General features: G+C 31.7%; 1 protein-coding gene across 1 annotated transcript in view; it reads right to left on the bottom strand.

Moving 5' to 3' along the window:
* Positions 1 to 5,196: 5,196 nt before the first annotated feature.
* The window catches only part of LOC129223016 (vesicular glutamate transporter 1-like), a 44,846-nt gene continuing 23,209 nt past the window's right edge, over positions 5,197 to 26,833 (bottom strand). Inside the window, exons 5-12 of the mRNA XM_054857580.1 lie at positions 24,965 to 25,052; positions 24,455 to 24,541; positions 17,180 to 17,316; positions 13,754 to 13,903; positions 11,712 to 11,844; positions 8,621 to 8,731; positions 6,815 to 6,942; positions 5,197 to 5,502 (exon numbers count right to left, since the gene is read on the bottom strand). Of these exons, the coding sequence (XP_054713555.1) occupies positions 5,197 to 5,502; positions 6,815 to 6,942; positions 8,621 to 8,731; positions 11,712 to 11,844; positions 13,754 to 13,903; positions 17,180 to 17,316; positions 24,455 to 24,541; positions 24,965 to 25,052 (1,140 nt within the window). The remainder of the gene's footprint in view (positions 5,503 to 6,814; positions 6,943 to 8,620; positions 8,732 to 11,711; positions 11,845 to 13,753; positions 13,904 to 17,179; positions 17,317 to 24,454; positions 24,542 to 24,964; positions 25,053 to 26,833) is intronic.

Raw genomic sequence — 26,833 nt, 5'->3', positions numbered from 1 at the left:
TTTCCATTTAGTTATTTGGCTCAAAATAATACCAGCTTCAAGTGCGTTTTTATTTTCTAATGCAAGTTCCAAAATACATTTTTTCTAATGAACTTTTTAAGCCCGATAACACCAAACCGGATTAAAAATAAGTATTCCTGGATGCAATACATTGTCAATCGTCTTCAATTAAAAAGACTGAAATTATGACAATGTACTTGTATTAATGATATGAAAAAATATGTATATAAAGCAAGAATAGGAGTTACATCAATTCAAAAAACTTATTTTTTTAATTTTTGCCAACGAGAGTTTGACTTTGGTTGTGTTCGATGAGCGACCGGTAGATCACCGGTTAAAATAATGACGTCAAATAATGACGTCAGCTCCAATGCTTTAGCATTAGTTGACGTCTCTAGCTCTCACGTGATCAATCGACCGGTCGCTACCGGTTGAGCTCGTCAAACGTAAGCTTTGTGACGTGCAAATTTTAAAAGATTTGATTGCTATTTTCAATTTTGTTCCTGGAATTTTTTTATTTATTTCTGACGCACTTCTAGCTGATGAAAACTTCCAAAATTTGAAAAATGCTAATACGAATAATATGCAAGGATATTACATCAAAAATGCAGCTCCATTCTCCTTCAGATTGATGTCACAATTAAAAGTGGATACAGGGGCAGGTGAATCCCCATTTGGATAAACCAAATATTACCTACAATTGCGATTTGGACTGAGGGAATGTTTCAAATCCCCTGTTTGTGCCGAAAACATATGACTCCTTATCCTGATTTGTAGGCTGATATTTTAATAATAATTCCCTCCAAAATCAGAAATTGGATTTACTTTTGGTTATCACGCCTCCCCCAAGTTAACTTCGCTGAGATTTTCAAGTTTGAGAAGGTTGAAAGTTGTCCATTAGACGCCGAATGCTGCGGAACTTGCATAAGGATTTCTGAAATTAAACTTGCATGTTTTCATATTATTTAAAAAATAATAATAAATTCAATTACGATTGAATTGAAAAAAAATATAGTTCCTTAAATTTATATTTTAAATTGGTACATAGTCCGTGCAGAAAAATGCGATAGATAAAAACTGAAACTCAACTATCTTGTCGTACCTCAATAAAGTACATTCTTTAAATCATAGTTTCCATGTTCTTAAAATTGACATTTAAAAATGTTCCAAATAGTATTGTCATTTAAAAACATTCTTGTCTTTCAGAAGATAACAGAATAAATAGCAATGATAAAGTTAATATCAATATATTTCAACCACTCTCTCCTTCACAGCCGAAATCGTGAAAAGTTTAAAACATTCAATAGACTATCAAAACATTCAAAAACATTTCATAGACCACTTCGCCTTCAAGACAAGGAAATGCCGAGTTCAAGTCAACCACAAAAATAAGTTTATCTTAACAGTGAACAGATATTTTAAGTAACCATTTGTTACAATGCAACATGAATATGAACATACATCGAAAAGAGCTCTCTACACTGGCCAGAGATGGAGTTGAGATATGTCCTATTAATGCTTTTAATTTTCATGCAGTAATGAAATTATTTTATAAATTTTTTAAAAGAAGATTGGCAAACATTCGTATCACCCTCATGAAATGACATGGTAGCTAATCTTATTGTTTTGAAATTATTGCATATAATTACTAGGGTAACGAATAGAATACGCACAGAAGACCGTGAAACAATTAATAAATAAGTTCTTTTCAGAAAATTCTATTTTCATTTATGATATGGTTAAACTGGCCACCATTATTATGTAAATTTATATTTTTAATAAATAAAGTATTTTTTTAGTATCTTTGTAAACATTGTATAAAATTTCATGTTCGAGTGTATAAGTTAAAGCTAAAGCAATGCTTTTAACTTATACACTCGCAAATCAAACTTTCGTTTGAATAACAACTAAAAGCGAGCTACATTATTTCACATATTATTGTTTATATTATTCAAAAATGATAATAAATATATATGCTTTTTTAAATGGACTTAATTACTAATGTAGCTTTTTAAGTGAAATTATTGGTATATAAAATTATTTAAAAATGCTAAAATTTTCTGATGATTTTTAACTATATTAATTAAATTAACGATCATTGTTATAAAATTATTTGAAATTGAAAGAGAAAAAACTTTTAAAAAGTAAACCTTAATGAAGAAAAGCCTAGAAAACTTGCAAAGTTTGAACGGACCCTAATCCATAAGTATATGCTTGTTTAGATTTGAAATTAGTTGGTTAACAAAATAACACTTTACTTAAAACGTATACGAGTATTTATCATTTTTGTTACATGACAGAGTTGAGAAAACTTTTTCTCACTCAAACTTGATTGGCAAGAGCAAGTTCTATAAAAGCTTTACAAAACAAACTGCAGTACACACTCGTTTAACCGGACTAACTCGGGACAAATTCAAGCCCGAGAAAAGATAATTCGCGTAAAATAGGAAATATGGCAAACCTTAAATAAACAGACTGACCATTTATGACAAAGAAAAAACAAACCGTGTTTTGTAATAAAATTACATGGCACTGCTTTTAAGACAGTAAAAAATGTAAAATACGTTCTATCATCATTTTATAACAAACAATTGGTTGAGTGCCTTCTATTTCAAACAGGAATAGCTTTTAAATCTAGAAAAGTCACACACTTGCTTGTCATTAATTGATCAAAATGGAAAGCGAATGTTGACGTACTCATAGTTGAGTCGATTTTTTCAGAAAGGGCGTAAGTCCTACGGAAATCCATTGGACATACGCTCTTTCTGAAATGATCGGTTCAGTTACGTTCTTGCTGTAATTTAGAAATAGTTTCAGTGTGAGTACAAAATTTTAAAAAATAAATAAATAAGAAGCCTGCAAATTTGATCCGGATTATCTGGAGATCCACATTAACGAGAGTCGTATAAACGAGGTTCTCCTGTACCCTCCAAGCATTTAGACTTTTTTAAGTTCATAATTTCTGGTGACGAATTTAATTTCTTTTATGCAACAACAGTCTAGGACATAGATGTAGTATTAGCTAGATACACAACGAGAAAAGGTTCCGTGGGCAACTGAATAGACGAGCACGTGTCTGAAAAGAGCATGCGCACAAACCGCTTTTGCCGAGGATGAGATAAGAGTTGCGTCCACTGGAGATCAGTGACTGCTGTTGTATTTTGGTTCAAGATTCGCGCGTTCAATGGCGGCCAGTGGCTGCTGCTTCAGAGTTGTGTGTCTAGTTATAAAGGGTGTCCCAAAATTAACGCAAGATTTGAATTTGCCGCCATTTTTGCAATAAATGGTTGGCAACCCTGAAAAAAGAACAATTTGACAGCTGAGAGTTTAGGGTAATCAAAAATGGAGCGTTATACGATACAATAACGCGCTTTCATTATTGAACAATTGTTTCAAAAATAATGAAAGTTGAGGCTGGTCAAGCAGTTACTGTTATTGGCGCTCGGTATCGCAACACGGTAATGCACGGGTGATTGTGGGCTTGTTGACATAGACCTTTGAATTCAAATAACCCCATAAGAAGAAATTTTAAAATGTTAAATCACACGATCTAGGGTGCCAATTCTGATGACCGAAATGAGAGAGTACGCGACTAGGAAATGCCTGATGCAGTAATTGAAATGTTTCACTCTCTCTAGCTGTATGGTACAATAACACCCCATTTTTATTAACCCTAAACTCTCAACTGTCAAATTGTTCTTTTTTCATAGCTGCCAGCGATTTATGGAAAAAATGGTGGCAAATTCAAATCTTGCGTTAATTTTGGGACACCCTTTATTAGATCTATGGTCTATGATTCACCTTTCTTCCCAACTAAACATCTCACTTAATTTCATAGTCAATGTGCATGATCAGGTTAGGAAGAGGATGTGCGGTAAGGACACCTCTTAACGAGTAATGCTATGAAGTGAAATCCATCTCTGGCTTTGATGACATCCAAAAATAACCCCAAGAATTAACCTTTTCGCAGACTTTGTTTTATGATTATTTGACTCAAATGTCCCTTGCACCGTTTACCTGTCATTTGTCACCATCAGGAATGATCAAAATTTGTTTAACTTCTTTTTAAATTTCTTTGAGTGTTAATATTTTGTTTTATTTGTTCATAGTAACCTTAAAATAATTGGAGGAAATGTCTTATATCGAGGGACTTAACATTTTTGTTTTAGTAGTTATATATGTTGAACTTCACTTTTTTTTGGTTAAAAAAAGTATTCTATTGCACATGTGCTAAAGCTCAAAGATTAGTTGATTTAGTTAAATACTAATGTATGTCGTGCTTTCTATTTCAAAACCTAGTCTGAGGAAAATATATTGAATGCATAGCAATAATTAGGACTGATTTAGAGTTAGGTCTTTCATACTTTTTTTTTCTGGAACCATTGAAATTTACAAATCAAGTTTTGACTGTCTTTAAATAGTGTATGTAATATATTAAAGTTACAACTGTATACATAACTACGTAGTTATCAATTGAAGAAGTTAGTAGAGGAACATATTAAGCCGCATCTTTTAAGAAATAAATATTTTTGTGTGAAGAAACGCTTTATTGTCTCATAAAAATAAAATGTTTCTTCTTTTCTATAGCCCTAAGAGAATATTATTTTTATTGTAGAATAGGGATTCGACAAAATCGAGTCAAAAAAAATTTTTAGCATCGGATCAAAAGAAAGATAGGTACATTTCCAAATTTACAGAAGCAATTTTCCTAAATTATGATATTGAATAAAAATAATCCGGTTGAGCGAATCAAAGTAAAAAAAAAAGCTGTTTGTCTATTTTCTAAAATTAGTCAATTTATTACATAACATTTTCATTCACTAATCTCTTCAACTACAACTCATATAACTATGAAGTTTGAATGTGATGGTTTTGAGTATTTTATTTGTATTTGTTATTAAATTTCTAGTAAGTTATTTGTTTTTCTGCGAAAAGGTTCAGTTAGGAAAACGTCATAATATCTTCGTTTGATATCTTTTGCTTGCGCTTCGAAAAAGAATTCAAAATATTATCCGCTTCGCCCATCACTCATTAACTCTTTTGAACCCAACCTGCCAATACCTGCCGTATAAGTTCGAACCCAGGCCTGCTCACTCCCGAGCTCGTCGGTGTCGAACTTGTACGGTCGTGTTTCAGCGGCTTGATGTCGAAGGAGTTAAAGTTTATTTCCTAACTGGGAAATTAATTCCGAAAGAGTTAGAGTTCTCTGGCATCGATGCCACCATGCATGTAAGTATCTTGGGCTGCTGGTTGAGCTAACTCTTCTCTCGTCTCGATGGTGGCACCATAGCTGGGCTGTTTCACTCCGTTCAGCGAGTTAGAACTTGTTGTTCTAAAAGCGTGTTCCAGAGGGTTCCAAGAGGGTCCTTCGTCTGGGTTGTCTTCATCCGGTGGCTCTGCCCACTTTTGTTTTTCTCCTGATGCAAATAAACCATAAAATATAACTCCAGCGAAGTGAATCAAGCTGGCTGTAATGAAGACTCGCTGCCATTCATCCGGCGTCTGAAAAATATTAAGAACTTGTTTAAATGCGTTATTTAATGAGAAAAAAAATGTGCAAATAATGATTATAGACTTAAAAATGGGATAATTCAGAATTGGAAGGTAGGTGGTAATGAAAAATTTATTTAAACTCTTTTATTTTTTGAACTGTCCAATGTTAAGTGCCCTGCACGTATTTTTTCCCCTAAATACAATACATCTACATTCAGAGTAATGCAAAGTATTGGTATTTATTTCATTTTTTCACTGTACCGAGATGGTCGATGATTTCAGATGTAGGAAAATGACTAAAATCTATTGTGAAAATAAATCACGAATAAAACATCAAATTCCAACATTTCCCATTGTTGAAATGGAATCCAAAGCGCGCTTCTTCAAATATCTCAAAAACACATTTCTGCAAATACTGCGCATCCCCTTCCCATGAAAGTATACTCTCTAGTTTGTTGTAAACTGATGCAGTTCGCCATTTTAAAGAGATTCATAAACGACATTTTTCGTCAACTTAGTGAGTCATTGCCTAGTGGTCGTCAATGTATGGTACTTTATAATATGGCAGTCAACTCTTAATAACTCAGTCTCAAGGGACCGGTTAAAACCTTAGAGTAATCGGTAGTTCGAGCTATAGGAAGTTTCTTTCCCAGCATTCTCAAGAATAATTTTTATTTTCTTTTTCAGGAATAGTGCATAATGGATAGATGAAAACATTTATAGGTTGGATAAAATTATTAGTCCTCCGGTAAATTTATCTTCATAGGCAATAGATTTTAACAAGTTATTCATAAAAAAAGGAAGTTATTTTTTGACTATTTACATTTTTTATCGCATCTTAAAACGTCATTTAGTTTGTATTGTTTTGATCCAAAAAATAAAAGCTACTTTTCTCAATTTTGCCAAAATTTTAAGTCTCTCAAAGATTAGCCAGAAACAAAATTTTAGATCGTCAGCTACATCAAAAAGTAGCTTAATCGGCTATTTCTCAAGTGATCTTGAAACTTTGTGCATTAAGGAGCATTATTTGTTAATAAATTATTTCCCTTTCATAATCTGGTAAGCAAAGCAATGTGTTAAAGGAAAAAAAAAACTTTTTTTCTTATTTTGGCTGAATTTTTTGGCATAACATGAAACGAAACTGTAGTAAAAATATTCGAGATATAGAGACAAATTCGTATTGCAAACACTAAATTATTTTGGAATTGAATGAAAACTTCGAGATAGAGAATTATTAGAGTTATAAGGCTTGGAGTTATCAAGATCATCAAGAGTCGACTGTAATTGTATCATGAATATATATTATCATCAGGGCACTCACTCCTTCAGCTGTGATGCTTTCTTCAACAAGGGGACAGATCATGCCGGCTAGAGTTCCAAAGCCATTGGACATCCCCATCAAAATACTCGCATACCTCGGCGCTATGTCCAGGTGGTTGACGTTGAATCCTGTCGTGATAAGTTACAAATTAATAAGAGAACCGCTGCATTTCCAAAAATCAAACTATGCTACGTTCTCTAATACAAAACAAACAAATAAGTGACTGATTTAGGCACTTTTGATGAAAGGAAGAGTGCAGCTTGATTGACATGTCAGTGAGAAACAAGATGGAAATTTAAGATACATGTATAATAATTAAAATATATTTCTGATGGAATGCATATAGAATACAGTCGAACCACTTAACATGAAATTTCATTTTACTTAAATAACTTATTTGGTCCCGTGGGGTAACGATCACTTAGTAATTTATTGGAAATGTGAAATCCAGTTCACATGAAATGATTATCACGGTCCCGCGTATTTCGCGCTAACGAGACTCGACTGTATTGAAATATGATAAAATTACATTTAGGTAAGACACGTAAAAAGACGATTGCTTTTTCGCTTTGAGAAATTTCATTATTACCCAGTAAAAATATAGGTTAAATATAATTGAAGGGTTTGCTGCAAAAAAAGAGTAGTTTTAAATTTCAGTTTTCAAAAGATCAGCAAAGTTGATGTAAACTTGCTCCGGAAACGGGACAAGTTTAGGTGGCAATGCATGTATTTGCACTTTATAGTTGTTAATTCATATACTTGGATTATTCTCCCTCTCCCCCCCCCCCCTCCTCGCGCTTTCCCTAAAGGATACCGCGGTATTTTGAAACTTATGAAATTCAGGGCTAAATCAATAAAGAGTTGTGCTATTTGGTTGTAAGTAAAAACGCGTTCTCTTTTGAGAGCATTTTAATGTTGTAATTTTTTTTTTCTGTAATACATTTTAATGTTGATTACGGAATTTTAACTATCTGTCTTCAGTTTCCTTAATAAAGCAACCAACTAATATAATTTAGATATTTGCTAAGATGAAGGATTTAACAAAATAAACGTTAAAATATTATATATCTAAGATTCAAATGCCTAACATTTTGTAATAGTTGAAATTATAAGTTTGGTCAAAAAGTTATAATCGAGATGTCAACATTTTTATTGTATTGCTCACTCCTAAATACAGAAATGCGTTGATTTATTAGACGCGATAGCTGTGAATTACAAATTCAATAATATGTAATAATACGATTTAACGAAACTACCAAAGTACTGTTTGCTAAGATCACAGCTTTTGTCAACAAGCAACAAATTCTTCCGAAATCTTGAAAATTTTGCTCATGATTCTTTCTAATTATTATTGATCGTTACAGTAAAAAATCTATTCTAAATATATTCAAAATATGTCACTAAACAATAAATGAATTTAGAAGGACTTTGTTAAGTCTAAGACTACACGTTGCTTGCTGTTAAAACAAAAAAGGGCATACGAAAATTTTATCGTGTATTTTTTCATCGTAAATATCGCAAATTTTCCGTCGTATTTGTTAAAATAATTTCGTGAAAAATGCTTCAAGTGTCCAAAAAAAAACCTATCGTAAAAAGTGAAGGAATTTTTGTAAAATTTGAGCATGAGTTTCTGATCCAACGATAATTAATCATTGTACGTAAATGATGAAATTCGCTTTTGGTAAACCGTAAAATGTGAGCGATGAATTTCTAAGAGTTCAAATTATTACATTAAATGATGAGAAAAATATATGCATGCAATTCAATCAAAACAAATGTCTTACTTATATGCCTAAGCATACGTACCAGATATAGCAAAACCACTGAATCCAACAGCTAGTGTCAGAGCAATAATTACTATCACATTACTTCTCGTGTAAGCCACGATAAGGAGAAACGTTGCTTCTAAACCAAAACCTGAAAAGAAAAAGTAGGTATTAGTAGTGGAATGTGAAGCAAAGTGAAATAGTTAAGAAAACTTACTTTTTTTAAAAATGAACAAATTGAAAATTTGTTCTGAAAATTACGCTACATATTATATTTAATTATAACACTTGCAATGAAGCATTAGTTTTTATTTCTTGAAGTAAATTTGGATCTCCAAAGAAGGGTGCAAATTTTTCACTTCTTTTTTTCATAGGGCAAAGTGAAAAATAAGATTTTTTCTAATGAAATACTTTTTATTCAACTATTAATGATATACTTGATCAAATAAATGAGTAAATGAAAGAATGACTGAATAAATGAAAAGGAAATGAAACAATAAAAGAATAAAGGAACAAATAAATAAGTGATAAAATATGAAAAAATAAATGAGTGAATAAAATAGTGAATGAATAAAAAAATAAGTGAATGAATGACTAACTACGAGAAATATAAAACGAAGGAATGTGAATGAAATAGTTACTAAATAAGCAAGTGATTTGATAAAGTACTGAATAAGTAAATGAAATGAACTACATGTCACTTTGACCCATTCGCTTTGCCCCGCATGCACATGACTAACTGTACAAAGAATTTAAAATACAAATAAGATTAGTATTAAACAAATAAATACTGCACTGAACATCACTAAGTCTCAGTTTTTATATAGAATGGTAATAAATAATTAGAGTTTAATCGAAGTGTTTCAATATGAGTTTCAATTTCTGAAAAATTGCTTGTACTATCAAATTCTTTGATTTTCAGAGGTAATTTTTTTCTGACTGGTTCACCTACATGTGTTGCTACATAATTAAAATATTATTAGATAGGTGGTAGGAAAAGCAGGGTAAATATTTCACCATTTTACTTTGCCCCACATTCCCCTACTTGGTAATACGTTTTATTAAAAACTCATTCTATATGCGTTTTGGAGAGAGATCTGTTTGACCTCAATTCGGTACAGAACGTGTTTCTTTCGAAAGACAGGGTGGTGCTGAGATTGAAGTAGTTCAAGTGTGAGATATTGCTTTACATTCATTTACATCAACAAGTTTGGAAAGTAGATTCGAAAATTCGTATACGAAGTTTGGTTGCGTTAAGCTCATACAATTTGATTTTTGAATCTTGTCTAAAGTATTTATTTCACCCGAAAATTTCCCATCGGTACTCTTTTTTTTGAAAATAATAAACACATTAAAAAATCAATTTGTAAAAAAAAAAAATTACTCGGGCTGTCAGGCTAATGCATTTTTATTTCATTTTTCAGCTTGTACTGTACTTTGGTTGATTTTGAATGCGTTTCTTTCATTATGTTAGTTTGTTGGCCATATATAAATTAAAATACATAATATAAATGAATAAAAATGACAACAACGTGTATAAAGTACAAATAAAGTGGTATAAAAGAGTTAAAAACTCAGCAAACAGCTGTTCCGTGGCTGTCACATGCAAGCCCCTTCATCAGTGCAAAAAAGAAGAATTAAAAGAAGAATTATTCCCCCACATAAATTATCTGTTCATCCCCCTCAACAAAAATTAGCGGCATTCAGAACTTTTGTTTTCCGGGCTTTAACGATTTGTTCTAGTTCCAATTTACTTGCTGCAGAACTGAATTATTTAAAAAGTGTTGCATTAGATCGGGGGTTTACTATTGACATCATTGACACCATACCCAGGAAACTTATCAATTCAACTAATAAAAATCAAGCACTGTCTAAGATGAATTATTCTAATTTGGTTGTTTTACCCTGTTTTCCAAGAATCAGTCTTCAAATTACAAGAATTTTAAAAAGGTTTAATTTTTCAGTTGCATTTTCTCCTATCAACAAACTTACATTTTCGCAACTGAAACACCCGGTTCCGGAACTTGACCGATGGGGCATTTATAGTATTTCTTGTCAGTGTCAAATGACATACATAGGACAGACCCGACGTTCTTTTAAATTCCGTATTGAAGAACATGAAAATGATGTCAAGAAGCAAGATTTAAAAACGTTCCTCGATTGCACAACATTGTTGGTCTTTCAATCATATTTTCGATTTTTCTTCTGCCAAGGTTATTCATGGGTGTTCCTCGATTTATGATTTAGATTTTTGGGAATCCTATTACATTTTGAAAAATTCTGCTTCAATAGTTAATGATTTGTCGAGTACTCTCCCTTTCCCCAGTGTTTGGAAATCTTATCTTCAAAAAACTTTTTTCTGTTTGTGACGTTTTTCCGCACTATAGGTGTCCTTGGTGTTCTGTGACGCATATGCCTATTTTCCAAGGTTTCCATGCCTATTTACTTTGCGCCTTTCATTTTTTGTTCATTTAATGTTCGGTTCACATTGTGTGGACTTTTAATTCTTCTTTTTTGCACTGATGAAGGGGCTTGCATGTGACAGCCCCGAAACAGCTGTTTGCTGAGTTTTTAACTCTTTTATACTACTTTATTTGTACTTTATACACGTTGTTGTCATTTTTATTCATTCCATAGTACAAAGTTTTCGACAGCTTTTTTACATAATATAAAGTTTGAAGATCATCGTTTTAATTTCTCCGTATTTACTATAACTTCTGAATTTCTATAAAACTGCTTGTGGAATCATTGTTGGAATTAAATGGTAATCTGAAGTAGGTTGGATTCTGCTAAAGGATATTAACGATTACTTTAAGCAGTGAGCAGTGGGGAGGAGGGGATTTTATCCCGCGAAATACTCTGTTTTTATTATAAAAATAATGTAAATGCAGTTTTAATTGGTTTCAAACCACGTTTTCTTTTGATGAGACCCCCCTCCCCCCAAACACCAATTTGAGTTCCCCCAAATACATTTTCTCTCCAACTACAGCACTGCTTGTACGTAAAAGATTAATCCCTCACATAAAATATTCAACCAACTTTCGTTAAACTGTTTTGACACGTTTGTGATTAATAATATTAAAAACTACTAAGTCAGTTGTTATTGAACTTTGTGAAACTTCGAAACTTACCTCCGCAGTTGAACATTTTGCGTACTCCGGTAGTGGTGAGGATTTCTCTCCTTCTGAGATAATCTGCGAGATAGCCTCCAAAGGGGACTACTATAGTCATTAGCAAATGAGGAAGAGCACCGACGATGCCCGACTGCAGGGACAAAAACCAATAAAGAGCTGTATTAGTGTCTCGTATACATTCCATAAAATTTCATTTCCCCCCCATATATTGCTTGAAGTATAAATAATTCACAATCCCTGATGGCACAAAATAAAGTTCAGTTCCTTCCCTGCTGTCACGAATGAAAAGTACAGCGTGATTATAAATAAAATTAAACTGTTTATTCCTACGTAGGGCTTTTTATATCTAACGTATATCATTGAAACTTTGTAAATTTTTATATGGACCAAGGAGAAAAGAAATATGGCAGTAAGAAATACATTTTTTATTTTTTTTTAAACCGTTAGAGGAGATCTTACTTCCATTTCAATTGCAATTTTCATCGCCAAGTAACTGCTACCGAGGGAAACCTTACGCGCTATTATTCAGTCTTTCAATAAATTGAGTCATATTGTTTTATTTCAAATGAAGAATCCTGTTGTTATCGGGGGAGGAGGAAGAAAAAAAATACAGTCATCTGGGACAACTTCGTACACTCTGGCTTAAACTTGACCGCTTATTATTGTTATTATAGAAAATGTGACCCTCCCCCCAAAAAAAAGAAGCGCATTGCTGATTTTATTTGCAAACGCATATCAGTTTTCTAGTTCTTTGCAAAATAAGTTGGCATCACTGTACAACAGTCTGACCACCGATTAGATGGAAAGGCAAACATCCAGTTTACTGGCGGAAATGGAAGCATCTATTAGTTTTCTGGAATGTCAGATTTTGCAGATGTATGTTAGCCTCTAAATTAAGCAGAGTCACATTGAGGTGAGCGGAAGACGCGCATCAAAAATTTTTACTTTTCCCCCTCATTCAGATAGACTCGTCTTAACTGCACGTTTGCCACCTCTATATAATCCGTGGGCAAATGAAAATGTGTAAGAAAATGAATGCGTTCTCTTCACAGCATCGTTAAGTAATATGACCGTTAAATTAATGTTTAAAATCTATACGCAGTAACCTTTTAACTTCTTTCATTCAGTTTTTTAGTGTGAATTTTGAATATCTCATCGGGGCGCATTTTTCGGTCCGTTCAATTTTCTATTTACTCTCTATTAATATTCCGCTCTGTACTCAGAGCGGTTCTTTTTTAAATCTATCCAGCCTAACACTCTGCTCCCTAGTGATGAGTATTTAAAGCAATGACCGGCAATATATTTTCTCTCTCAAATGAGTAATTTTTAAATTTTTTTTCTGCAAAATTTTTGCTAGTATATCACATCACTTCTATTTTAGATAAAGCATTTTCTTTGAATACAGAAAATAAAAGTCATTAAGCGTCATAATTAAGAACTGTTCACTAAAATGTCACCCCAATGGATCACTGGGTGACCCGCGGGTTTTAGATTGCCTACCACTGATGCAATGCATCTAGCCTTGGTTTTTTCTGTCTTGAAATTTGATAGTATCAAAATTTGTGTTGTTATTTTACAAAATCATTCTGTTTATAATTGCAGGAAAAATATTTTGGGACAGTTTCCGCGGAACCAAATTATCCGAATTAGCTTGTAATTTCGATTGAAATAGGGCAACTTTTACAAAAAAAAAAAAAAAATAATAATAATAATAATAATAATAATAATAAATAAATAAATAAACTATTAGGACGATCATGGTAACGTCATTACATCACACGGGTTAACTTTGGCTAGTGAAATAGCAAAACCATCATGATTTTTAATTGTAGGATTTTTTCTATAACTCCATTAGAAATCAGATAAAGTATTGTTATAAGTTTTGCACCAATGATTCCCAAAAATAGCTCCCTCGGTTTCTTAGAACATTCTAGGCTTACTAATGACGCAATTTTTAACAAGAAAGAAGAGCAAGAAATGTGTGGAGTTAAAAGTTTGCAAGAAGCTCTGTATGACGAGACAGGGAAAAGCTTTATTACCTGATCCACTTCAAGCTGCAAGACTTCGCTGAAATACATCGGCTGCGAGAGAATAAGCAAATAGAAAGTCCAACTCCGGCAAAAGTTTGCTACGATGATAGCCCACACGGGCATTGAGGTGAACATAGATTTCCAAGGTGTCGTCCGAAGCTAGAGAATAAATATAAACCAGAGATTTAGTTTTGACAAGGACATATCATTTATTTTAGCTTTTATAGTGGAGTTGAAATTAAATGATTCGTATTGTTCAGATGAAAATTTCCAATCAATTGCTGTTATTTTCAGCAAAATTTAACACTTCGTCTTGTGCACAAAACTAATTAATGTGTAGTGTGTTTACTTACGAGATTACGGGGGGGGGGGAGAGGCTGCGTCCTGCATGTACTTGAGCAAGAACTTTTTTTATTCCTTTCTTTTGAATTTAAATATCGTTACTCGTCCTTCAATAACATTAATCTTATTATATTCAACGTTTTAGCTGGGACTTTAACGTTTTAGCTCGGACCCCTGGCATGGCAAGGCAAAGGTGGCAAGGACCACCTTTTGGGAAACTCTGATCTAAAGAACTAAATTTCAAGACAAAATATCTATCTTCAAGACAAAAAAAAAAAAAAAAAGTTTGATTGCGAAAAAACATCGAATTTATTTTATCAAATTTTTAGGCTTTATGTTTCTATTAAGGCATATTAGATCTTGCTTCTGATTTTGGAGGGGTCCATTACTAAAACATGAATGCACAAATTGAAATAGGAGAAGATGATAAGTATAATATTCTGGCAAAAATGGGGGGAATGGAAAAATCCCGTGGTAATTTCACGAAATGAATGTTTTCATGATGTAGTTTTAAACAATTTTTGACTGCTTTAAGGGGAATCACAGCCCTTTAACTCACCCCCTAGATCCGTGCTTAGATTCAGCGGAGTCTCACTATTAAAGTGCTTGAATGAAAGTTAATAGTTAAGCACACACACACACAAAGTGCTTTAATATGTTAACGTACAAACGTAAGAAAAACACAATAGTAATTATATTTCCTATAAGGTTCATTCTTCAAAAAGTGTAACTTTTCTGTCACACGGCTTTTACAGTAAAAACTTTAAGGAACAATTCAGTTAACAATTATTTTTAATTTCATCAAAAATATATCTATTTAAACCTGCCACCAATTTTTTAATGATAATTTTTATTTTAGTATATTATTTTTTTAATATATTAAATATTAAAATGAATATTTACTAAATAAAAAAATAACGTTTATTTATTTTTTTAATATTGTATTTTAGTTCGTTTTTTTAGGATAAGTAGTCATGTCACACAAAAAATACTCACCTCCGTTACCCAAACTTAAAATGCCATTCCTCATTAACACGTGCAAGTAATAACATCAAATTTTATGATACAAGGGAACCCCCTTGTTTACTTTCAGCCATAGCTGAAGTTGTAAGATTTTTGTTGAAAAACAAGGAGATAGGTTTTGCTGTAAAAACTTGGTGTGGTCATTCTGACTTCTCCTCTCCGTGAACTCAATTTTCAGAGACGTAAATAATTGTAAAAAAAGAAGTGAACGTGTTTTCATATGCTTGACGTGCGCATATTGTAGCAATAAAGCAAAAAACATATTTTCCTAAAAAATGTATCTATTAGGAATATATTAATGAAAAATTCCTCACCCCCGTGACCGACCTTATCAATGTCATTATTTCTGAGGTGAGAATAAATGATGGAGGGGAAATACATCAATAATAAGCATTCTACCAAAATTATAAACTGCCAGTATATCCTCAAATTTACTAAATTCTATTTTTAACGTGCATTTGAAACTATTAATTAAGCCGTACTTTAATTAAGAGAGCTTAATATTATATTCCCTTTAATCATTAAAATAGCTGATTGTTTGCAAAATTAACAAAATTACTTCCTTGACATTAAATTGACCTCGATTTAAATATCAAAAGTTTCTTTTTTTTTTCTTTCCGTGAATAATGCATTTTTTTATTATTATTTTTTATTTATGAGTAAAATAATTGGAACTTAGCTGAGCCATTGTTTATGGTTATTTCTAGTTGGTAACACTTTCATGTAAGAATGAAAAAAAAAGAAAACAAATGGTTTCAAAATTGAAAAATATTTGCGTTCAAAAGTTACGTTTTCAGAAAGCAAAATTACATAATTTTGAATCCATTTCTGGTTAATTGATTTGCCATTAATTTGTGTCTTTTATTTCACTATGATCTTTCAACGCTAAATAGGGGGAAAAAAGCAATATTCATTTGAACGCTTTGATGAAATGCGGTTTTTTTCTTTCCCTTGCAGATAAAAAAAAAAGCATTTTATAATCTGTGTACAAAAAGACCTTTAACTTCCTAAATTAACAAAAATTAGAAGTATTATAAAATGTATTTTTGATACATAATGCAATAGTTAAGAATGATTCACCCACTTGTTATCCCAACGATAGAAATAAGAGTAGAAGAATGTGGAGCAAAGTGAAATAGTTAAGATGACTCTGCTTTACAAAATGAACAAATTCTAAATTCGTTTTGAAAATTACATTACATAAAGAAAGAACATTGAATTTCTCAAAAACATTTGAATTGAAACATATTTTTTTATTTTAGGCTGAAAATTTCCGCCTCCAAAAAAAGTGGTAACTTGTTTTTTTTTTTTTTTTTTTGGTGGGGCAAAGTAAAAAATAGTTTTTATTCTAATGAAATATTTTCTATTCTGTTATAAAACATATTTTTGATCAGTAAGTAAAAGGTTGAATGAATAAATGAAAATATAATGAATCAATGAACGAATAATTAAATAAATAAATTGATACATGAAGTCAAATAAATGAGTGAGTAAAAGAGTGAATGAATAAGAAAATGAATGGATAAATAAGTGAATTACTAAATGAATTGAGTGTTAATGAATTAATAAAGGAAAACGTTCGTGATTTAGTAAATGATTGAGTGAGTAAAGGACATAAGAGCTATTTCACTTTGCCCCATCCACTTTTTATCGCATATACTTGACTTATTGTACAAAATATTTAAAATAAAAATAAGCTTAATATTAACTAAATAAATACTGCACCGAATATTAGAAGGTCTCAATAAATATTTCAAATGTTAATATGCAATAACTTTATCATTTTATAATACCAAAAATAATTGCTTAATTACAACAAACTATTATAATAAAAGATTCAATTTTTGAAAATGGCCTGTATTATCATATGTTTTAATCCTTGGTGGTATGGTTTTCCTGACTAGAATAGACTACATGTGCTACTACATAGTTAAAATGTTCCCAGATAGGTCGCGCTAAAAGCATAGTAAATATTTTGCCATTTCATTTTGCCCCGCTATTTTACTTCGCCCTACTTCCCCCTACATGTTGTAAAGGTAAATTAAATTAAACCATATATCTCCCTCTCACCGTCGGTAGAGTCTTGGCCATCTGTCCAAGGCTGTTTTCGATGTAAATGAGCTCTGCTTGGCTGATTGTAGGATGCTTAGAAGGCCTCTCGAAGGTTAACCATAACCAAAAAACGTACCATATGAGCCCGAAAAGCCCTGCAGAGGAAAAAAAAGATAATATGCACTTATATTAATTGATATACAAATATGTTTCATGCACAGACTGAATTAGGTAATGTACGCATATGACCGTAATATCTTATTCAAGGGGCGTCAATCAATTGAAGCTGTGGGAAGCAAGGGATGTATAAGTGAACTTTTTACAGTTTTAAGTAAAACGCTTGCAAAGTAGCCGTTGGCAGTGTTTCACTGAAGAGTTTATCTAAATCATGCTGCATAGGGGTAATCCATAAATGATGCGAAGCTATGAGGAGAAGGATGGTATCGATATTGTGTCAGTTTGGTACAAAGAGAGAAAGAGGATAAAAGAAAAAAGTGGGACATCATTTTTTTGTAGCTGTATACAGGGTGTTCCGTTTTAACCTGCAAGACCTATACTTTCGCAAACGTTAGTCCTAGATGTACACAGTGAAACCTGTGTAAGTTGACCACTTGCGGTGCACTACTTTAGAGGTCAACTTAAACAGGTGGTAAACTTATAGAGGTTGAATTTTATAAGATGTAATTCTGTGCCTAAAAATAGCGGTCAAATTAAACAGGTGGTCAACTTAAGAGGTTTTACTATACTTCCATTGCAAAAATGTTCAAAATCAGATGCAGAGTTAAGATATTGAAAGTTTGAAGTAAAAATAAAAATAAGTCAAAAAATACAACATTTAACTTTTTATACGGGCCCCAGGTTCCCTAACTTATATTTAGGGAAATAATCTCCATTGAAAATAATTCCAACACAAAAAATTTGAGTTAGTATGACTAATATTCACCGAGATATGAAACGCAGCGTTTTGTGACTTACATCACTTTTAACTCGCCGTCAATAACACCTTTTGGGGGGAAATGTAGCAGTTAACACGTGTTTAAAATTGTATGTGTGCATAGAGTGTGATTTTTCAAATTGTTCGAGGTCTTGTAGTGTGTGTTTGCGTATCACGGCATAACATTTGCATCTATTTTTGAATAGCAATGAAAAATATAAATACTTTGTTTTTTTACTTCGACAACTTGTCATTCTTCTGAAAGGGCGATAAGTTCCAATCTCATCTTCCGTATGGTCTCTTAAAACTTTGAACTGGAACATCTCCTTGAGTTTTTGTAGCACAAATGTTAAGTTTTTTGTGTCAGTAATAGTTTTCTATGGAAATTTTTTCTCTAAATATTAGTTAGGGGACCTGGGTTCCTTAAAAAAAGTTAAATTTTGTATTTTTCGACTTGTTTTTATTTTCACTTCAAACTTTCAGTATCTTAACTCAGCAACAGATTTTGAACATTTTCGCAATTGGAAGTATACAACTAGGACTAACGGTTGCGAAAATAAAGGTCTTACTGGTTAAAATGGGACACCCTGTATATTTATGTAATACAGCAAGACAAGCGAATGGGAGGTTGTTTGGTTAAATGCGATACTTTCTGATAAGGGTGGAAGAAGGGGGATGCTCTGAAAAGGGATGAAGGATCAAATACGCTGGATAAAAGTGTGACATCATTAAATGATGTCACACTTAAAATTTTTTTTAATAATTATCAAAAATAATTATAAATTACTATGTATTTTTTTAATAATTCGGGGGTGTCCGTAAATTTTATGGACCACCTCAAAGGTTTCTATTGTCATCTCTTGACACATACGTATGAAAATTTCTTTTACCAATTGTAGTAGTTTCTACCAAATTTTAAATTTTGACTCTTGTCCCCTTTGCTTCTAGGTGCTTCAATTAGTTTTAGGAAATGAGATCTTTTGCATTCTCTTTTAGCGAATTCAAGTAAACTTTGAGCACAAAATTTAGTTACGCTATTAAAAAAGATTGTTAAACTCCATGCATGGCGGGCACAAATGATAAAACCAAAAAATAAAGACAAGAAGAAAAAGAAAACGGTATTAATTATTTCTTGCAATGAGAAATAAAAACAGAAATGCATAAAATCTTTTAGTTTTACATGAATGGCGAAAAATACCACACAAAAAAATATTTCTACGCTATAAAGTATGAAAATTCACTCCATCGATTATAAAGTTGAAGGTATTTAATCTTCATTTTAAGTATTTGGTCATTTGCGGATAAAAGAAAGGAATCTTAAGCGTGGGAAGATTCTTTGCCAGGGTGTAAAGATAATTAAGTTTATTCGATTAAATTCCTTAAGGAGTATAAAACTTAAGACTGTCCTTTGTTAATGCTAAAAGATTTTTTGGTACTTATTGATCTTTCAATAACTTAGGAGTTTTATTTTGGTTCGGGGTTTGTTATTTACGGATTATTTGCCTCTGAGGAATATCTTTTTGCCGAATGAGAAACTGCTATTTATCGATCTGGAATTTCCCAAATCGGTTGCAATCGATTCGGAAACTCATTTCAGGGTATCGATTAAGAAACTAAAAATAAATCTGTTGGAAAAGTTTGTTTCTGTAGACAGTTAAAGTTGGAAAAAAAACCTAAGGTACTGATTTTCAATTTCTAAGGCACCGAAACGTAAGTTTCGATATTGAACGATTATCTGGGATTGTTCTAGTCTTCACTATTGAAGAAGAAAATAAGGTATTTCTTATTTACACGGAATGATATTAACGTTGAAATCAATGAGTTTTATGTATGGAAATGTAAAACATTTTGTTACTAATATATTTTTCTCTTTACCTTTTCAATTTTAACGATTAATAATATCGGCGTATTACTATTACTACTAATAATAATCGTGGTATTACCATTCATCTGCAGTTATGAGATTTGAGAAGAATTATAGCCTGCCTGCTATAGCAAAGGTTTAATTTGCTTTGAATTTAATATGCATAATCGTATTTAAGGAATACTTTAATATATTCAATCGGAAATATTAAAAATGAATTTACATGCATTTCTGTAGTAGATCCTCTGAAAATACTTTAGAGTTTAGGAAGAATAGCATTTCTAGAAAGAAATGTCTATAGAAAATGCACATATGCTCATGGTTTACCGAAAATGTCTTGTTTTTAGTTTTTATTGAAAGCGTTTTTCAAAATATGTTCGAAACTTGTATGATAATAATTGTTATTTTTCAGTATTTAGCAATGAAAAGGTTTTAATTTAATTCCTTTTTATAAACATCTCATAAATATTTTTACTATAAAATGAAAAAGGACTAACAGGTGAAGGGTAAAATAACTCATGCGGTCGTTTTCAATTTTATTTCGCCTTAATATCACCAGTGCAGTGAACTTTTACGATTCCGTAGATTCTTTAAATAAATGGTGTTTTGTGATAAAAATTTATTTTTTCTGTCCTGTTTACGAAGAGCTAGTAGTTATAGTGTGACATTGATTGTATGGTGCTTGATTATGTACTTTGGTGCTTGATCATGTACGAGCTCATTTATGTTTAGGTTGACTCGACGCGAAAAATCACTATCGGAAATGAAACTGAATTTTCTAACTCCTATTATAACCAATGGAGCCGTCTAAACCACATCGGATCAAAAGTCAGCTTATCAGAGCCAAACTGCCATGTGCTTGTCAAGGGCAATAACTGCAAATTTTTCTTTTTCTTTCTTTCTTTTTTTTTTTTTTTTTTTGCATTTTTATCGTTTTTTGTACGTTAGCTTTATTGTACAACTTTGCTTATTTGGTTAAAACTAAAAAAAGGCGCAAAAAATGTCCAATTCCAACATTTTTCTATTCTTAGTATTAAATCCAACACACATTTCTTCAAATGTCTCGAAAAAATATTTCTGCAGATATTGCCGTTTACATGCTCACGGCAGCATACTACAGAAAACTTTGTGATGTGTGCAAAATAGGGAAAACCAAATCTCTACGTTTTGCGCTTAATATTACGCAGTAAGATAAAACTTCATGTGATGCTATTAGAATTTTACTATCAATTAATAAATTCAGCATCTTTGTTAACAAGTTTTTTTTCTTTTAATAGTTTAAAAATCGGTAAGAAACTTTTTGAAATGTATCAACTATACCCAACGCGGGTCAATTGATACTCAGCGGAATAAGCTGTTGCGCTGATGTTATAAGGAATGAAAAAGTTTTTAAAAGTTGTTTATGAAGAAGATTCTCAAAAAAACTTAAAATTTGAATTCTAGTGAGATGATCTGAGTATTTGACTAGCAATTAGTACAATAATATGTCAGTAAAAAAAGGCTATCTTCTGCGCCATACGCTCTTCGAAATATTTCAAGAAAAATGTTTCTCTTTTGAGTTTAATCTGGTCATATCTAAGTATTTCTGCTGAAAAATAACAACCTTGAAAACTAATGCTGCAAATTGTTACACCGTATCAACCAGACCCACGCAATTAGTAACATCTGAACTCAAACGACGACATTACGTTAAACCGAAATGGTGAAAAAAATGAACTTCAGCAACTTCTATTAGTTAAAACCTTACCTCCAATTCAATAAACACAATAGTATCTATATTTCTATGTTATAATCACTTAAGCACCCTTTTCAAGAGTTAAAGGAAAACCAAACAAAAAAATTATTTTTGTGCACAAAAATAATATTTTACAAAGAACTGTGAAATAAAAAAGGACAAGTTTTCATGCGTACGTGGTAGAATTGAAATTGAATCGGTGGTTTGAAGAAGGGAACAAGCGCCAAAATATGAAAATTTGAATTTTAGCGGTAAAAAATTATTTGAACCTTCAAACAATTTTATATCGTTAAAATTCAAATTTTCATATTTTGGTGCTTGTTCCCTTCTTCAAACTACCGATTCAATTAGTCATTCGCTTATTTTTTGTCACCGACGCACTCAAAAGTAGCTTTTGGATCAACTTCCTCCAATTCAATAAACACAATAGTATCTATATTTCTATGTTATAATCACTTAAGCACCCTTTTCAAGAGTTAAAGGAAAACCAAACAAAAAAATTATTTTTGTGCACAAAAATAATATTTTACAAAGAACTGTGAAATAAAAAAGGACAAGTTTTCATGCGTACGTGGTAGAATTGAAATTGAATCGGTGGTTTGAAGAAGGGAACAAGCGCCAAAATATGAAAATTTGAATTTTAGCGGTAAAAAATTATTTGAACCTTCAAACAATTTTATATCGTTAAAATTCAAATTTTCATATTTTGGTGCTTGTTCCCTTCTTCAAACTACCGATTCAATTAGTCATTCGCTTATTTTTTGTCACCGACGCACTCAAAAGTAGCTTTTGGATCAACTTCCTCCAATTCAATAAACACAATAGTATCTATATTTCTATGTTATAATCACTTAAGCACCCTTTTCAAGAGTTAAAGGAAAACCAAACAAAAAAATTATTTTTGTGCACAAAAATAATATTTTACAAAGAACTGTGAAATAAAAAAGGACAAGTTTTCATGCGTACGTGGTAGAATTGAAATTGAATCGGTGGTTTGAAGAAGGGAACAAGCGCCAAAATATGAAAATTTGAATTTTAGCGGTAAAAAATTATTTGAACCTTCAAACAATTTTATATCGTTAAAATTCAAATTTTCATATTTTGGTGCTTGTTCCCTTCTTCAAACTACCGATTCAATTAGTCATTCGCTTATTTTTTGTCACCGACGCACTCAAAAGTAGCTTTTGGATCAACTTCGCCCCATATCAACAAAACCTGATCTCCCTTACTTTTTGTTTTGTTTATTTCTTGTTTCACAGCTGCCATTTTTAATGTGAGATCAAAAAAAAAAAAAATAAAAACAATAATAATAAATAAATAAACACTACAAAATGTGCTCAGGCATTTGAGTTCTAAATTTTATGCAGAAATTGAAGTATGTGATTTTTTTTTCAAACCCAACGTCTTTCATTATAAAAAGACATCATATTTGTTTCACTCCTTCTATATATATTGAAACAAGCTGTGTCACTAAATCCTTTTTAACTTAAAAGTAAATAATTGGGAAAAATTATCATTTAAAAATTCGATTGCTTTGTCAGAAACAATGGTGATAAAATTGTGTTTAAAAAAGAGGCATCTATTTAAAGGGAATTTGAAGTTTTATTTCAAAAGATTTCTTTCAGAAACAAGTTGAAAACTAATTGAATAAAAGCAAACGAGATGTCCAGAAAATCTTTTTTCTCAAGCAAACCTTTTCTAACAATGTTCAGTAATTCAGTTAAATAAATTGATCTGTTTTATTTATTGTTCTGGTAAGAATGTTATGTAAGACATAAAACTGGCCACATATTGCATTAACGATCAGAAAAAACCTTAGTTGAACTAAAGCAAAAAATTGAAATATAAACGTCAAATACTTTTTCATTGAGACAAAACCTTAAATACTCACTTAAATTAAAAATGCAGGATGTTTATCAAGTCTCGTACAGATAATGAAAATATATTTAATAAAAATACTATTAAAGCCTTTGCATTTTTTTCTTTTCTTTTTATTTTGATCCTTATCTCATCAAGTGTTTCCCACTGGTTCAGTTTAAAAACTTGTAGGGGGGGGGGGGGTTTGCTAGCATCGAAATCTGAAAATTGCGTCTATGAAAGAAAAAACTCCCATAGATATTACCAGGGCTCTGGATCCTGGCGGTAACTTCTGGTTGGTGGAAAGTTTCCACTATTTCTGTGCTTTTTTTTTTTTTTTTTTTTTAATCGTTGAAACATAAAAACTTGAAAGAAGATGGATAAGGGTGGAAGCTTCATGTTTTTTACCCGGCTTTTGATAGTCGTAAATCTGACAATACTTGAAGGCTGCCGCCCAGACCCTTTGGTTTTAAATTATTTAGTCAATCTTAGAATATTAGTTCATATCCATATAAGGATCAACTCCTAACCTCCCAGAAAGTAAATTGTGGCTGCGTTAGTGCCAAGTGTGAAGTTGAAAATCGTCTAAATCTTTTCAGAACTACGAAAGGTGTACACGTAGAAGTGTAATAACGTTGTGGGGAAAAAACTTTTTGCGATAAGAGTTATAATAAAAAATGAATTACATTTACATTTAAAGTAGTTTTTTTATATCATTGAATTCAAGGAAGACGTTATAAACATATTGCATCAGAGCATTTTTCAAAAGAGCGTTAAAAGCAGAAGAAAATAGACATCAATCTCTAACATTGTAAACAGAGAAAAATGATAGTTTTCATCGAATGTTAGTGAGTTCGTAATAAATAAACATACAATAGAATTGTAAAAATACGCTCCACTCACCGTATATGTAGAAACATGCTTGCCAACTGATATTTTCAGTAAGTATGGCTGATAGGGGCATTCCGACCACTGCTCCTGCGTACGATCCTGGATAATAGGAACATTTAAAGCAAAAATTTTAGTAGCGTGCAGTTAGTAGGTTTCCTTTAAAAATTTCAACACACCCTTAACGTACATTGAATCGATGCTTTCAGAAAAGACTCAAGTCTCATTAACATTTATAGGACTTACTCCCTTTCAAAAATCATCGATTTAATTAGACAATCATTACACAAATATAGATAATTTTAAATATTTATCAATTCTGGTTTAAACTGATCAATATTTTATTGATGGATTTTTTTTTTTTTTTACAACATGAAAGAAAATTGAGAAACAGATCTGCACGAAATTAAGAAAAAAATTCATTAAAAGTTTAATAGTACTAAAAAAAATATATTGGTATTTGTCCAGGAATTCTCTTAAACATTAATGTGTTGTTGGGATCATAAAAGTTTAGAAAATACTTGCCACAGAAGGCGATGGTGGCCAGTCTACTCCTCTCCATGGGGGGCGCCCAGTACTTCCAGATTCCATGACAGGCCGGATAAGTGACTCCCTGCCAGTGGAATAACGTACAAATAAACATAAATTATCTTTAAAAGTGTGAACAAGCTGTTTTAAATGATTTTTTTTTCTAAATAATATTTTTCCTGCATATTTTGTTTAATTATTTTTAAAAGTGTAGACACGCTGTTTGAAATAAATTTAATAAACTATGTTAAGAAAGTTATTTTAGTAAATTCTTCTAAAAAGGTTAAACACACTGTTTGGAATGGATTTATTAAAACAATATTTTTCCTACAAATTTTGTTAAGTTATTTTTATGTCTGATCATACTGTTTGAAATGAATGTATTAAAACAATAGTTTCTTAACATAGCTAAATTGCCTTAATAGTGCTCTATCCTCATATATATTATAGCGAATTCACCAATCGAGTAACGCTGCTGACGTCACCAACAATGAAACTCGTTCCACGGCATGATAATTCGATAATATGTTTTGGTAATGTTTGACATGCTGGGAAGTGCTTTGTTTTTACAAGGCTGAATTGGATCCGTAACTTAACTGTTTTACTGGTAAGTTTGTGTCATTTTAGGGGAATGACAGAACGAAACAGTGGTCAACAATGAACGCTATCTACTGGAGTTTAAGGTTAAACCACTGGAGTTAGGGTCAAAATTTCCACTATCAAAATATCACAAAACAGGCAATTGCTTCGTTCAAATGTAAAACTAAGCAATTTTCTCCCAACATATATTGACGAGCGTTTCTCTCGTTAATAATAGTAATCTGAACATTAGTGCACATATTTTACGTTGACGAGCGATTTCCTAGTACAAAGGATAAATGTATTAATCCTGACCCCCCCCCCCTTCAGGTATATCCTAAATTAAACTAAATCTAAAGTATTTCAACGAGTATAAAACACGATATCACGGACAACGGGCAATTACATATGCATCTGGACAACGTTTACATAAAATACATTCATTAATTTTTCTCCTTATTCTTTTACTCACTCTTAGTTTTTCTTTTACTTTCTTGCTCTTTTAGCTTAAGCTTCCGGAACAGCACAAAAATAAGAATGAATTAATTGTTTCTGAAAATCGTACGAACTTCATGTTTACTTAACACAGAAAAACTTTTGTTCTTGGCAGGCGGGGGGGGGGGGAGAGAATCTCACACTCTGCCGCTCCAGGTTACCTGCATGTTAAGATCGCTACTTCTTAAATTATTATATATATATATAACTATCAGATATTAAAATATAATAATTATTAAAATGAATACATTCTATTTAAAACGTTTTTGAAACCTGATTCAAAGCTATTCTGCTGTTTAGAGTAAATTTAAGCCACTTCAGAAATGGCATGCAAAATAAATGTTTTAAATGAAAGTAGTGCTACTTGAATGCAATGCAATAAAACTTCTAAATGTTTGAAAATTCCTCCGCTATACGTCGCAAACTCAAAAGATTTTTTCCATATTTGATAAATCATAAAATGTTTCAGTGTGAAAAGAGCACTTTCAACAACTCCAAAAATCGCTTCCAGTAAGTTCAGAATTGTTGAATGATGCAAATGGTTATGAGCAGTATTGCCAACTTTTTGAAGTGAAACTTTTTATGCCAGGGCTGTGAAATTCTGATCCGCAAGCTTTTTGGTGAAGGAAATGACGTAGTTGTTTTTTAATTGTTGCCAAAAACAATGCTACATAATCGTAATTATCAAGTTAAAATAATTCCGCTTTTTAATTGTTGGTAAAAACAATGGAAACTAATAGTATTAAAGCTAGTTTTGTTAATAAATTTGTTAAATTTAAAGCATATATTTGG

This window comes from Uloborus diversus, chromosome 5, assembly GCF_026930045.1.
Source record: "Uloborus diversus isolate 005 chromosome 5, Udiv.v.3.1, whole genome shotgun sequence".
In the NCBI taxonomy this organism is placed as follows: Eukaryota; Metazoa; Arthropoda; class Arachnida; order Araneae; family Uloboridae; genus Uloborus; species Uloborus diversus.
Note: the sequence above shows the minus strand (reverse complement) of the source record. Positions and strands in the feature narration are given on the sequence as shown.